At 37.8% G+C, this 15,263-nt stretch overlaps 1 protein-coding gene across 4 annotated transcripts in view; it reads right to left on the bottom strand.

Moving 5' to 3' along the window:
- Positions 1-15,263, bottom strand: part of PIK3C2G (phosphatidylinositol-4-phosphate 3-kinase catalytic subunit type 2 gamma) — a 287,641-nt gene that overhangs the window by 31,783 nt on the left and 240,595 nt on the right. For all 4 annotated transcript variants that reach the window (XM_048955085.1, XM_048955110.1, XM_048955102.1 and 1 more), the window contains 2 exons: positions 13,209-13,317; positions 4,668-4,743 (listed from right to left, as the gene is read on the bottom strand). In XM_048955085.1, coding sequence (XP_048811042.1) covers positions 4,668-4,743; positions 13,209-13,317 — 185 coding nt within the window. The remainder of the gene's footprint in view (positions 1-4,667; positions 4,744-13,208; positions 13,318-15,263) is intronic.

The raw sequence follows: 15,263 nt of genomic DNA, 5'->3' as shown, positions 1-15,263 counted from the left end.
AGAGGCTAAATTATGTCATTTGAATTCAATGGTACATTTTGCCTTTTCTCTTCTACCAGTGCAACCACAGCTGAGTATTTATACCCGGCAAAGGATCTCTTCTGTGGGGGCTGGCAGTTTCACTTAGGCAAAAAAAAAAAAAATAATAATAATTTTTAACCAAGCTGAAAATAATGAAAATCATGGGCAATGAAAATGCAACTCTAGTTGACTGTGTAAAACAGACAGTATGGTTATGGGTATTACCAAAATATTCCTTCTTGCTGTGTAATAATTTGAGCACTAATAAAAATAAAAACCCAAACCTGTCAGCTCTACAGCGAAGAAAATGGGTGGAAAAAAAAAAACCTGCAAGAAAACTGATAAACACTCAAGAAATATCTATAGCTTGTGTTTCATAATAGACAGTTTCTGTTTGCGGGACTCAGATGTATTAGTTTATGTTTTCATACTTCCAGTGCTAAGTCATAACCTTTTTGAAGTCTAGGTGGTTTTAGCTTTAAATGATAATAAAATGCACATACAATAATTACTTCTAGTCTGTCCAGCTTTGGCAGATGGACTTGAGCTGAGACTTGCATTTTTAGGAACTGTCATGCTCTACTTGCACTCCATTATATGCAAGGACCAAATGCCAGTCTGCTGTAGATACGGGATAAAGCTTCACTGACTTCAGCTGAAGCAAGATTTTCCTCCCAGAGACTGATACTTCACTCACAGGTGTCAGTGGAAAACTTGTCACATATCAAATGAGGACTGTGAAGTTGGAGTGCCAACAGAACTGGGTTTGTAACATTTTTTTTATATCACTGGTGTCTGCATGACCCAGCACTCACGAGTGCTAGCTGCCAATCCCCACTGCAGAGAAACTCAAACACTGTGCCAGTTTATAATGTCTTTCATCACAGAACATAAACTCTGGAAAACTGTGGGATTATTATTCTTTTTGGATGAAAAAATTAAGGAAATTAGTGTTCAAATTTCATTTCCATGGAAAGTGGAATGACCTTCAGAATAATCAGTTGTGTAGTTCTTCATCTAAGCAATTTTTTCTAGAACAGTGGAGAATTTGCTCTAAATATTCTGTGCAATGTTTCCATTAGAAGCATTTTAAAACAAGATCTGCATTAGGCTTTGCACACTGTATGAGAAATAGCAGTGAGGAAGATGTTACATGGAAAACTGATGAAATCAATAGTGAAACAATAATTTAATACACTGCGTTTCAATTGTGGACTGCAAAGAAAATGGCAATGCTAATTAACAAAATGTGACAGCTTTTGTCCTCTTAGCCAACAAAGGGTGCTTATGGCCAGTAAACCAGCCTATATCCAATTAAAATAGGAATGAAACTTGTGGCAAAAGCTTTATGCTGAGAATGAGCAACTGCAGCAGATTAGAAAACTGTATAGGATGAACATAATAAGCTACTCTCCTGAGAGAGAATTCACAAGAACTAGGAATTTGCATGGAGAGCCATATGGTATATTTTAATTTTTTAAAAGCTTGGATCTTGCTTTGGAAGGATACAAAGCCTTTCTCCACTGCACTTAGGTGGACAGAAACCCACTGACGTACATGCAATACTGATTGTATCTACCAGAACTGGACCGGGGTTGTGAACTGTTACAACCAATACAAAAAACTTCTAAATTTCATAACTTTGACAAAACAATCTCAATTACCCATATTGTCAGGAGATAAATATTCTAGAGAAGAAAAATAAGAAACATAGTTTGAGATAAAAAAAAAAAAAAATTGATAGATTTTGTTTCTTTCTTTTCCTTTTTTTTCAAAGGGACATATTAAAAATATATGTCTGTAAAGTCATTCCTGATATCTGCTCTCACTCCCATGCAGTGTACTTGGTATAATGAAATGCTGACAATATTCAGTGCAATTCAGATTCTACTCCACTGGGAATACTGAATCAGTATTCATGTCACAGTAAATTTAGCACTGATTTTTAATCTCTTCATTGCTAGGAGCACAGTAAAAATTCATAAATTTTAATTTTTATTTTACTTTAGTAAGTGTAATTACCTACAACATTTGTAAATTAAAGCTGTATAAAAGAAGGATGCTATCTTGATCAAAATTCATAACCTGCTTCTACTGGGCATTGGCTTTGTTTTACATTGATCTTAACTAAAAGACTAATCATTTGCCTGTGTAAAGGTTGAGAGAGAAATCAGCAGGCTCATGGAAAGCTGCAGCCTTTACTAATTCCATATTAAACCTGAATTATTCTTCAAAATAGGTAAAAATAAAGGTGCTTATAAGATCACAAAACAACAAAATCTCTGGCTGAAGAATGCACTGTTTTCATGTAGACTACCTTTTTCCTGAAGGCTCAGAGAAATTATTTCCCACTCCAGCTCAACAACACAATTTCTAAAGGGCTTTCTTTCAAATCAAGTGTTTCAGGGTAATCTCAGCAAACAAGAGCCTCTAGGGGCAACTGTGTCCTTCTCAGCAACTCCTTGTATGGTATATGGCAGCTTGGCTTGATCACCAAGATCCTGCCTTAGATGGACTCATGTCTTCTCTTACTCAAAGGATGGACTTTAATAGTGTGTTGAATGTCACGCAATATAGACCTAAGTCATCTAGTTAGCTGGGGTAATGCAGCAGTCTAACTCCAAGAACAAGGGGCAAAGCATAGAGTAACATGTGTGAAATGATTTCAAATGGCTAATTAGCAGTGCATGGCTGGTGGTCTCATTGCTGACCTAACTCATACACTGAGCTGAGCTCATCCCTTTCCACAGTTCACTCCAGTTCATGCCAGTTGTACTCAGCTCTGCACTGAGTGCAGTCCCTTCCTTTCTGACCAGAAGTGGTGCCATACCCAAAGCAACTCAGCCCCAAATCCTTGATATTTGTTTCTAAAGAATTTAAACTGATTGGCCCTGGTTTTGGACTTTGTATACTACTGGCGTTCTATTAATAAATGTCAGCAATCTATTCATAGTACAAAGGGAGTATTTTTTTCTGTTAAACAATGCTTTTGTCCTGAACTTAGAATGAATGAGTCCAAACTTTAAAAGGCAGAGTTTCCGAGCAGGAATAAAGCACCTCTGTAGCTACACTACATTAATCTCTTCTGACCGTGTACTGACCTTTACCTAACAGGGCCACTGAGTTCATAGTGAATCAGCAGATTTGGGTTATCTGTCACGCAGCTTTCATCAAACACTCATTAATCACATTCTTACCTTTGTTTCTTTATTCTGTTCTCTGATTTTGATGCCATTGATAACCAAAAAAAGGGCCCACCTGTTTGACTATATTATCTCAGGACACCGCTGTTAAGATGTATGAGACTTATTTATTTTGCAACTTTATTGAAGACTCAGTTCATGCTTTTTGCACAAGATACTTACACCCAGATTCTCTGTAGTAATTAGGAACTAAATCTTACTGAAATGTCAAAATCCCTCAAAAGATCTCAGACTTAAACTCCTTTATGCTTCAGTTCACTCCTACGTGCCTACAACTCTGGTTAAAGAGTCTGTAGAGAATGGTAGCCTATAGACTCAGATCTCATGTTACATTTGAATTCTGGCTTGGATTTTCTGATCCAAGATAAGATTCAATGATGAGATTCATCTCTGTATATTCCTAATACATAGCCCATCTTTGCATTATCCTCTCATTCTTTTGTACTAGCTCGAACAATCATTAGTAATTTCCAGTACTCATAATGGATTTAATCTGATAATGGCATATCCTGATCAATTGAACTCTAAACAGGGGAAGTCTTCCAAAGGCTGAAAAGCTAGGATGGAGATTATTTTGTTCTGATGAATTAAAAAAAAAAAGGTCACAGCTAAGGAGTTAATAAAGCCCCTGTCTCCACAGAGAATAAATTAACACGTAAATATGTGGAGCTACTTTCTGAAAAGTGGGTAACTGGTCATCCTTGGAAACTTTCTGTCACTTGGAGCACAAAGCAGCTGAACCGCGAGATTTTATTTTGCCTGAAAATTGATTGCTGAAGTCTATTTTCAGTGCCGAACTAGTGCAGTGTAAGAGAACAAACGTTCATAGTTTACTCTATATGGCCTATGCTTTGGCTTTTAATGCTGTACTGCCAGAGATTAGATTAAATTAGGTGTTGCATAGAAGAGAGAAATAGGTTAAGCATTATGGGAACAATGCAGAATGTCACTTAGTAAAAAGTGAATTATCACAATCATTAATAATGTATGCCTAGGCATTAACATAATGTTTTGTTACTCACCTGCTCCTCTCATTCTAAAAATGACTTTTGAAGTCACCATTAATTTTCTTTTCCTGTCCAAGTACACACTGTGCTTTGTCATAACTCAAATCCTTTCCTTTGGAACCTTCTCTGAAACTTTTGTAAAACAAGAAGCCTGCCACAGTCTGTCTAAATAAATGTTTACTTTGCATTTAGGCATGTTTATTCAAAAAGAATTGAAGCGAGGCTGAGCAGAATATGCCAAAGAGAAAGCAAGCGACAGGTCACATCACTAAAACATTTTCAGAGACTTTGAGAAGTCAGGAAATATTTGTTGATTATCTGTACATCTTAAAAAAATATTGTGATATTAAACACTTTACTCACCTCTGTATTACTGCATTCAATATTACTCATGAATTCATTCTTAGAAAACAGATAAGACTGGTAATCCACATACCTGATGTCACAGATGATGCTTTTTCTGCCAACGTATGTTTGGACCAATTCAGGAAGAAGCTGAGTACAAGCTCATTCTGAAAGACAATAGAAGTATTTTGGGGAATATTGTTTGTACTCTGTTCCCTGAATTAGTTCTCTCAGAGCAGATTGCTGGTAGGCTTTTAAAGTATATATTGAAATCAGCAACGAAGGGCAGTCTTTCACCTCTGATCACAGGCAGGAACCCCAGGGAATGACTTCTGCACAGGCATTGGGAAGATAATACTAGGCTGTTTTGGTCCCTACCTCACCCCTTTCTATCAACATGCTTCCAAAAAGATACGTGCAATGTAGGCCATATATTTGCATTCTTACTTGACCTTCCATGTCTCCATATATGTGTTAGCAGCTGCAATTACATTTATAGTACCCCATCTGCAAAACAAACGCAGTAGAACATCTTTTCTAAATATTGCGTAGTCAGTGTGAAACTTGTCCTTCACACACAATGAGCCCCAAGCACCTGACCTAACATGTGCCTACTTTGGATACTGTGCATACCTCATTTGGAGACTTAATGGACACTCACAATGGAAAGGCCCATACAGAGTTAATTCCTACCAGAAACCAAAGCGGACTGGAAAGCATGCTCAGAAAGCATGCTCGTATTTTATCAACTTGTTTCAAAGAATAATCCACCTTATGTACTGCACTACAACTTCCATTTTTATGTCCTGCCCTGTACTGTGTTAGTGAACATATATAACAGGTAGTTACATTCAGCTTTAGAGAATTAAAACAATAAACCAAATTTCCAGGCTTGAGTATTGTGCAAGGCAATAAAAAATGTGAATTCTAATACGAACTGTAAGGATTCTGAATCAAAGGTGGACAGTAATTACATTTTATTACCTTGTTTATAAACTGTATTTCAGAATGGCCATTCCTTCAGTCTGTTACAATTGCTACATTCATGCTGATGCGACTTGGACTGACACTAACAAATGGGCTGAACAAGAGACTTCCCAGATTCTAGCATTAAAATGTCACCATTGCTTTTTTCCCGGCCATGGAAAATGCGTCTCTTATCGACAAGATGTATTTCATGTAGCATTTGTCTTGTTTCAGTTTGACAACATGTGGCACAATTTGTGCACAGAAAATAAAAAAAGGAAGAGTTTAGTGACAAATGCAGATAATGAGGAGTTAACATGTGGGGTCAGCAGACAGAAAAACAAGAAGTATACATGCAGCACGGAGATAAAATTAGGAATCTTGGATTTATTTTAGCAGCTGTCTTTTATTTTTAATTTCGGTGTTCAGAATTTTTCCTTCCACACTGATTTTTTTTTTGAAAATTAAAAAAAAAAAAAAAAAAAGATGAGCTGACAGAATTATTTTCCTTGAACTGAAAGACAAATCGCTAAGATATTAGCAGTAGGCTGCCAATATACCTGTCTTTTCTAAGCATGAGTAATTATTCTCTCATCTCATGTGTATAGCTTATAGCAGAAAGTCCATGCACCTGCTTCAGCTTTTAACAGCTCTAAACAGACAAGTTATTCCTTGTGAGACCTCCACTTGCTCTTTCAGCATGAGTCCCAAGAGCAGGAAATCTCAAGGGTTGAAAAAGCATATTTTTGGCAGGTCAGTCTTTATTTGACAGCATGAAAATAAGTAGGGAAACTTAAGCAGCCCTTTGAGCTGAAAGATTTTGAAAGAAGTGGGCAGGAGGTGGAAGGAAGGATACACTGACTTGAAAGAGAAATAAAAAAAGTTCCACAGTAAGCAGCCTGGTGTTCTTCATCCTCTTCACTTACTAGTTCAGCAATAAGTGAGCATATATTAAATAGTGATTTGTAAACAGGAGGTGGGAAGATTGTTTCAGGTGAGAGTTTCAAATTTTCATTCCTAAAGGAAAGAACTCTCTGAAACAAATGACATTTGGTTTAGAAAAGTAAGTGGAATTGGTGCAGATCATACATCGAGCATGAACATGATGGGCACATACATTGCAGTGCCACAGCACTAAGTTCAAAGCATTCCCTTTCTGAGTGTCCATCTTAACTCAATGGGCACTGAAGCATGTGGAGAAGAAGCAAGGTTAATGCTGGCAAAAGAAAAGGAAAGCTGCTGAACTTCCACGTGATTCCTAAATCCTGCTGAAGTCAATGGTACGTCAATCAACTAGACTCTAGTCCAAGACTGAAGCACATGCTTGGAGTTAAGTATACATCTGATTACAGTGCTAAGCAAGACAGGATCCATCAGAGCGCTGAAAACGTGTGTTTAAGTGCACACCATATTTAGGCAGACACAGTCTGCTTCTGAACAAACAACTGTTGATATAAAGGCATATGACCATAGATGGGAATCTTAAGAGACCATGTGACAAGAAGACCACAAGAACTCATCTACCTTTCTCTTTTCCCCCTGGAATTATTAGATTGACATCAACAAATGAAAATTCCCTAAGATGCCAATCATCTGGGGATTTTTTAGGAAAGCCTCCTATCAGTTGTCTAGCCATTCTTACCTTGTAAGATAATTATGTAAAAGGTAATGTTGATATTTTTCCAGATCACCCAAAATATTAATTTTTTGGGGAGCAGCCAAGTATATACTTGGTTGCATCATATATAGGTGCATCAGTGCTGGTGTAGTTATGACCTTTATTCAGCCATTAGCTTAAAAGGGACAAATTCTGCCTCCACTTACACTAGGATACAGCTGAAATAAGCAATTTAAATGGCATCAGGGGAGCTTGCACCACAGTAGCACAGTAGAATCTGTCACTGCTCTCCATTAGAGCCTAACAAGAAAAGCACTCTGCCGTTAGTGAAACACAGCCAGATTTCAAGCCAGATTTAATTTTGTTAAGAAGAGCAGTCTCTCTGCTTTTAGCTTTATTTTCAGCTGTGTTAGAGTAGATTTGGGGTCAGAGAACACCCATGCACCTGTTATACTTTAACAGGATGGAAGAGCAGCAGGAAAGAAAGAAACCAGGAAAAGCTGAACTTGTGGCAGCTATTATTACTTCAGGAAAGGACAGGGGAAAAGAGGAGACTTTAAACCCTCCCCATTTGGACTCTGCTTGATATCTGCCTGCAGGAACAAAGGAGCAGAGGGAGTTTAAGGGACCGACAAACCTTAGGTGCACTTTGTATCACCATGTTATATAATTCCACAGGGGCACTGCTGCAGCTGTTTTCTCAGCTCTGTACATCTCAAGTAGCTCCAGTGAATGAAACACAAGTGAAATATGGGAAGCTCTTATCAAACTTTGTTACTTTTATTGCAGCTGTTAAAATGTTACTCACTCCAGAACCAGACCAGTGCCAGGTTTTCAGTATATGTTTGAAAATAAGTGAATGTAATCTACAACCATTTCCATTTACATCTACTACATAGAATCATAGAATCATAGAATCACTAAGGTTGGAAAAGACCTAAAAGATCATCCAGTCCAACCGTTCACCTATTCCCAATAGCTCCCACTAAACCATGTCCCTCAACACAACATCCAGCCTTTCCTTGAACACTCCCAGGGTCGGTGATTCCACCACCTCCCTGGGCAGTCCATTCCAGTGCCTGACCACCCTTTCTGAAAAGTAATACTTCCTCATGTCCAGCCTGAATCTCCCCTGCCGTAGCTTGAAACCATTCCCCCTGGTCCTATCACTAATGACACGAGAGAAGAGGCCGACCCCCAGCTCACTACAACCCACTACAACCTCCCTTCAGGAAGTTATAGAGAGCAATGAGGTCTCCCCTGAGCCTCCTCTTCTCCAGGCTGAACATTCCCAGCTCCTTCAGCTCTCCTCATATTGTCTGTGTTCCAGACCCCTCACCAGCTTTGTTGCCCTCCTTTGAACACGTTCCAGGGCCTCTCACATGCCCTCTCACATAGCATTCAACTGTCCATAATACTTCTATAGAATCTATTCATACCTGATACACTGTTACTGCTTACCTTCTTGCACTGGTTTATCTCTGGCCCAAATTTTATACATGATTGCATACTGAAACAAAAAATTTTTATAGGGGCAAAACCCAACATGCCTCATCTCTTTGTACCAATTAACTTCCTATGCACCCACACTTGCTACATTTTTTTTGCCACCACCAATATCCACTGTGATAAATAGCCCCCCTCAAACATCCCTCCATCACATTCACACACACAGCATTTTTCACAATGTGAAAAATACAGAACAAATAGAATATGCTTATTTAAGGCTATGAAGCTTTGTAAGAGCAGTATATCTTCTAGTGTCTGAGCTGTGCTATCAATAACAATATCCACAAATTAAATGCCACTTCTTTTAAATAATGGGAGATGGGGAAATTATCCACAGAAAATTACTAGCTGGCTGGTAGTACCAAATACGCAGCATTGCTGCATTGAACATTGCTTTAGATTCAGTTTTATATTTCTTTCTTTAAATCCCAAGCCAGGTGCAAGTTGTCCTTTAAAGATAAGCAAGAAAACATTCAGCTTAGTCAATATCTAACATGCTGCTTCTTGACACTTAGAGCCAAGAGCAGACTTAATTAATGGAGACTTACCTCGCTTTTGTGTCCATAGTGAGCAGGCAACCTCCACTATATTGTATAAAAATGACAAGCCACTAGGGCAGCCCAAATTTATGTATGTTGAGGTTTGGGCTGCAACCTCCGCTCAGCCCATCACTCAATTGGAGTTAAGAGTGAAATAGAGAAAAATGTAAACAAACAGAGCAGCAGCCGACTTTTGCAATAGACTTTTCTTATATTTTTAATATGTATTTCTGTCATCCTGTACATTACTTACCTTCAGTTTATTTTTCCTTGATGTTTCACCTATTTTTTGTGGCACAACTTGGTTGTTTTGCCACTTAATGAAGTAAAACTCTGAGAGTCTAAACAGTGCTGAATATGTAGCCTTGCTTATCCTGATCCAAAAGACCCAAACATTTCAGCTGGTTCAGACAGCCAGCAACAGTGCAGCTACTACAAAATGAAATATTCTGATATTTCAGAATATATATTGCCATTGATTTGAGGGGAGTAGAAGGAAAGATAAAAAGATGCTGAAACACGTTTTTGATCCTGCCCCAAATGACTCAATATGAAAATTGACTTTTGCATTTTAGTGGCTGCTGTTATGAATACAGCTTCTTGTTCATGTACATAGTCTGGTGGTGCAGTTATTTATAACTGCTAACCCGAATTTTAAAGAAGCACTCCTATTCTAGGTAACTCTTCAACAAATGCCTAAGAAGAAATCAGTGAATGAGGTTTATAATCAAAATAGACCAGACACTTGATAAAATTATTCAGACAGACATGGGCACATGTTTACGCATCTGAACTAACCTACCACCAAATATCTTTGCCAGCTGATGTTTCGGCACTAATCGTATTTAACGCTATCATTCAGGGACAAAGAACTGTGGCTTGGCGCTTTTGTTCTTTAAAGAGGAGTTTGAAGAAACATTTAATTCCATTTGAGCTTCAGTACAAATGAAAAGGCAGCTGTTTCCTACATATCCTCCTTTGTTCAATCCATTTAGCAGAAAAGGTGTCAGTCTAATCTACTTTCAATCATAACCCAATTTTCATAATCAAAACTTAGACTGGACTGAAAAGCATGCACTTAAGGAATGGCTGAGGAATGAATTTGAATATAATCCAATTCTTCTTTATTTCTAGGATTTTTAATTTCTTAATTGGCAGAACCAAGTGTGCAGTCGGTCCTGTGCAGAGTTGACTAAACTCTTCAGTTCTGAAAAAAGTTGGTCACTGGTGTCCAGTCAATCAGAGTAATGTGTTTACTGTGATACAGTGATAGGAAGGCTATTTAATAATGAAATGGCAACTCTTCCCTTTCTGGCTTAGTACTATCCCAGACAATACTTTAGGATACTATAGAGCTAAAGTACAACTCAGCAGAAAGAAATGACTGTTGAGAAAGTACAGGGAACTTTGTTCTATGGGCATCTAATCTTACAAGATTTCTTCTACAATTTCTGAATTAATTATTAATTCCTACACAGTTTTACTCTTTCATAGGAATGACAGTTTGGTAATGCTTGAGAACAGACATCTCCCTAAATGATTTTGGTCAGGCTCTCTAGTAATCTGAGAAAAAGGACAAGTTTAAATATAAAGTGGTCCTAGACATGAGGAGAGACAAAACAATTGTGCTTATTTTTGTCAAGAAAGCCTCCTAGCTTGGCTTTTTGCTCAGAGTAAAATGAAGAAGACACAGCGACACATTTTAAAAAGTAGTACCAAAGGGAGAAGTGAGAAAGAAGCCTTCAGCTGGAAGTACAAAGGAAATTACCAACTGACTGGTCTCTTTTTTTCTATGTGGGTCAGAATACACCAGTTTTTTCTAAATTTCTCACATCTACCAGCAGGAGAAGCATATTGAAGTAAAAATGATGATTCAATGCTTATAGAGTATCAATAATTCCAACAGTTACCATCTAGAACTGCAGGCTGGATGTATGTGGTTAGCAAGCTGATTTCCAGCATCCAACAGCACTTTACAGTCCAAAACAATCTGCTTATTATTCCATTTATTATCATGCCCCCTTCAAAGGCTGAAAAGGGCAGCTATACAGTCTTCTTAGGCACATAATTGTTTTATTTTGCTCATGGTTTATAGGCTGTGCCAGACTTGAATGGCTTTCAGCTGCTGAACAGTCCAGCATGTCTATATAGCTCCACTGGACCAGTTTAGAGCCACACCAGCGTTTGTTCTCAAACAGATCTGCTCACAGTTCCCTACAAATACCATTTTCATGGTTGTGTCCTAGTGTTTCAGCAGCAACACTGGAAAAATCCACCTAGCTCTGCAATCATAAAGGGAGGAGATGAGGAATTAGGAAGCCCGTTGCAAGGCAGCATGCTCTAACTGATTATTAGAATTCACAGACCATGGAGCAGGAGGGAGAGGAGAGCATCTGGGCATGACTGGGAAATGTTTTTATTACTATCCCACGGCTTTAAACAGTTTAATTTTTCAACCACAGATCAGGCTTTAAGACAGCAATGCTGGGTCCAAATTGAAAATTCATGTACCTTACAGCAGCCCAGAGCACAGCAGAAGATAGAGCTGTCCATTTCTAGGTCACTGGCTTATATCTGTTTTTCCTCAGCTGTGACCAAAAGGTGCTAATGTAAAACAAACCCATGAGTCTACCTTGACTGACAGAAATTATGCAACAATTAAACTCAATCTGTGCAGTTTATTTAGCAAAGTCAGTTACGGGAGTCAAACACCCAAGTCAGCTGTCCGTGTTAAATTAGGTGCAACTCTGTGAAACACATAAGACCTATCACTGGAAAATCTTCTCAATTTCAACTCGGCACAGAATTTTTATTAATACTAATAAAACTCATGTTTGCTTTACATATGGACAATTTCCTTTTTAATCCCCACTATACAGACACATCTGGGAAGGCAGTAAATAGGTAATAGTAATAGGTAGGCAGTAAACATTTTTCCCCTACTACAAGATGCTTGAAAATTTGAAGAAAAAATACCCCCCTTTTGGCATTCTAGACTATTGATGCTATTAAACCAAACCAGTCCGAGTTTGTGCTGTAGCCCTGAGGCCATGGGAGATGACAAGGCCCATCTGGCAGAGTCCCAAGCTCTACTAGAGAACATGTTAACAGTGAAATAGCAGGGAGATCATGCCCTGGCTCCACTAATTTACTACCCTCTATGTAACCCTAGGGTCTAACAAAAAATCACTGCTTTTTCCTCTCCACCCAATTGTTTTCCTGACTACTGCTGGTCAAAGGAAGATACACTCTTCTCTCAGACTCCTGTGTTGCTGTCAGTAATTGGCAACTCAGCTTCTGAAGTGATGCAACAAAATTATTTAACACTGTGCTGATGTACAAGAGACCTCTGAGATACTCTAGGTCCTGGCTTTCACAATGTTGAGGTGCACATAGAAGACAATGAAGAGTCACTTTTGTCACTATTGCGACTTTCCATTTTGAAACAGGAGGAAAACATGAAGTCTCAGGAAGCAAGAATAAATAAAAACCTGTCAATTTTAATGGACATAATATATCATTTCAATAATAATGACATATCCTGATTTCCATTTGTTTGTAAAACTATATCTTATGTATGTTGTTTAATTTTGAAATGAAGAGTGTTTATAGTCTGAAAGAATGAAACTTCTTATTTTAAAACTGTCAAAATTGGACTTCTTCAATATTTCAAAATGTACTCCTCTTTTAGACATTATATTCCTCAGAACCTACTCCTTACTGTCAAAAATACAGTGAGTCATTACTTTTGGATGGCAGCAAAGGAAGAGAAGTTATTTTGAAAAATATCCTGCCTGAAAAATAAAACTACTTTTCAGTCACTCGTTTTGTCTTAAGCTCTGACGACTGTTACAATGGCTTCATCTCAAAATGACTGCATTAAAAGTGTCATTTATGGCATTTATTTTTTTCAAATGAGGCAATGGAAAGCTTCCTGATTCTTTTCGTAGAATGCTACTGAACGTCACATGCAAATAAAACAAGTATTGGAAATGCTCACATTTGCCAGTTTTCTAGATCCACTTAATAGCTGCTTCAGGTAGAGGTTCAAATCCTTCACTCTCTTATGTTCAAGATCTATAAAAGCTATATGCCATGAGTGGGGAAACCTGCAAGAGAAGAATATTTTATTTATTACCCTTGTACTCTACTTCCTGAAAATATTTCCAGCTCTATTTAACAGAACAATGTTAAATCTTTCCAAGACATTTTTCAGGTAGGTGAAGGAATGAGTACAGTTCCCACAGGTTGGTTTACCCTCCGATTCTCATTCTTTTCTGATGATATTCTTTTTCATACTGTGATCTTTTTCTGTCTAAATAAGTTTATTCTAAATATGTATGTTAAAAAACACCGTAATGCAATTACTTGTGTATTATTGTATCTAAATACTTCTAAAAGTCTCTTTTTTATGATGCCAGGAAAACATTTTTTGCATAGCGCATAGCATAACAGATCTGTGATCTCAGCTCAAGGCTCATGCTATTCAAAGCCTTGCATTACAATACCAAATGCCTAAACCTTACAGCAACAATATGACATTTTATATTACTGCTTGTTTGTTTTTTTTTTTACCTTAGTATTTTGAGTGTAGAAGTTTTTCAGAGCAGGTACCTGATCCCCCATGCAGTTTCAGGCATGACCACAATAAAGGTAATGCATGAAAACAAACTATCATTACAATAACAAAATCAATCCCAACAAAAGCAATAACAGTAATAATAGCCATGTTCCATAGAATTTTTATTAAGATGAATTTCATTTCAATTTTCTAAATAAAGTATGTAAGCCCAGAGTGGTCTTAGGTCAATTTTCAAATGTTATGAGTGAAAATGTCAAAATCCAACACTTCTTTCACTTAAATCATATTTGTGTTTTAGAAAAAACATATGTTAGATCATTCAAAAGGTTAGATTTTTAGCAGTCATAGATCACAGAACGGCTGGGGTTGGAAGGGATCAGGCAGTTCCAATCCGCTGCCATGGGCAGGGCTGCCACCCAGCCGATCAGGCTGCCCAGGGCTCCATCCAACCTGGCCTTGAGTACCTCCAGGGATGGGGCATCCACAGGTTCTCTGGCAACAGTACACTTATCAATTTACATTAACCTTGCCCTGAAAAGGACTATTTCTCTCAGGTTGAAGAAGCATTTGAAAACCGGTCTGCACTAAATTGCATGTAATGGGTTTTATGATATAGATTACTAATACTGGAATTGTTAAACTAATATTCTGCTTTATGCCTACTAATCTATGAGATACAGAATAGTAGAAGCTTTGATCTGGTCATATTTCATTGCCACTGTAAATACTTAACAGTGTATTGCTTACAAGCATCTTTTTCCTGGTACAACCTGATTTATCCAGCAGATCTCAAGAGATATCTGAAGGCTTCAGACAAATGACTGAAGAGGCAACTAGCAGCAAAATATGCTGCAAAGAGACACTTGGCCGGCCTTTTGAAAGACAGCTGGTCAGCTCCTACTTTGAACGAGTTTTACACAATTCCACAGCTCACTGATAAGATGTCATCAGCTTTTCAAAAGCGAGCCAAATAGTAACACATGGAGCAGTGGATTCCCATCCCCAGAGAGGAACATTGACCAGCAATTGTAAACCACCCAGCTGTAAAAATGGCACAGCAGCCTCACCTACTGAAGATAAAATGACCAAAAATGATTAACCTACACATTTTTCTTACCAAGAGATTCGATGTAATTAGATTGCATGAATTGTAATTAGACCTGTTGGGTTGTTTTGGTCTTTTTTTCCTGCTTGTTTTGTAACAGAAGGTCTTTTCTGAAGAGAACACTGATTAAAAGATACTGTAACTCTTTTAGGAGAGGACAGATCTTCACACATCTTGTGTAATACTTCTGAGGAAGAACTCAGTGCTGCCATAATGTAGTCTGTAATTAAAATGGCAAAGGGCCAGGATGATAGCAGCATATTGTATGTATGGGCTTTTCATTATTTTTTTCCTATAGCATGTAAAGTTCAGGGCTTAGTTAGGCACTGTACAAATGAATAATGAGAGTCAATTCTTGTCTCAAGAAA

This window comes from Lagopus muta, chromosome 1 (genome assembly GCF_023343835.1).
Source record: "Lagopus muta isolate bLagMut1 chromosome 1, bLagMut1 primary, whole genome shotgun sequence".
Taxonomy (NCBI): domain Eukaryota; kingdom Metazoa; phylum Chordata; class Aves; order Galliformes; family Phasianidae; genus Lagopus; species Lagopus muta.
The sequence above is the reverse complement of the archived record's forward strand: the minus strand, read 5'-3'. Positions and strand labels throughout refer to the sequence as shown.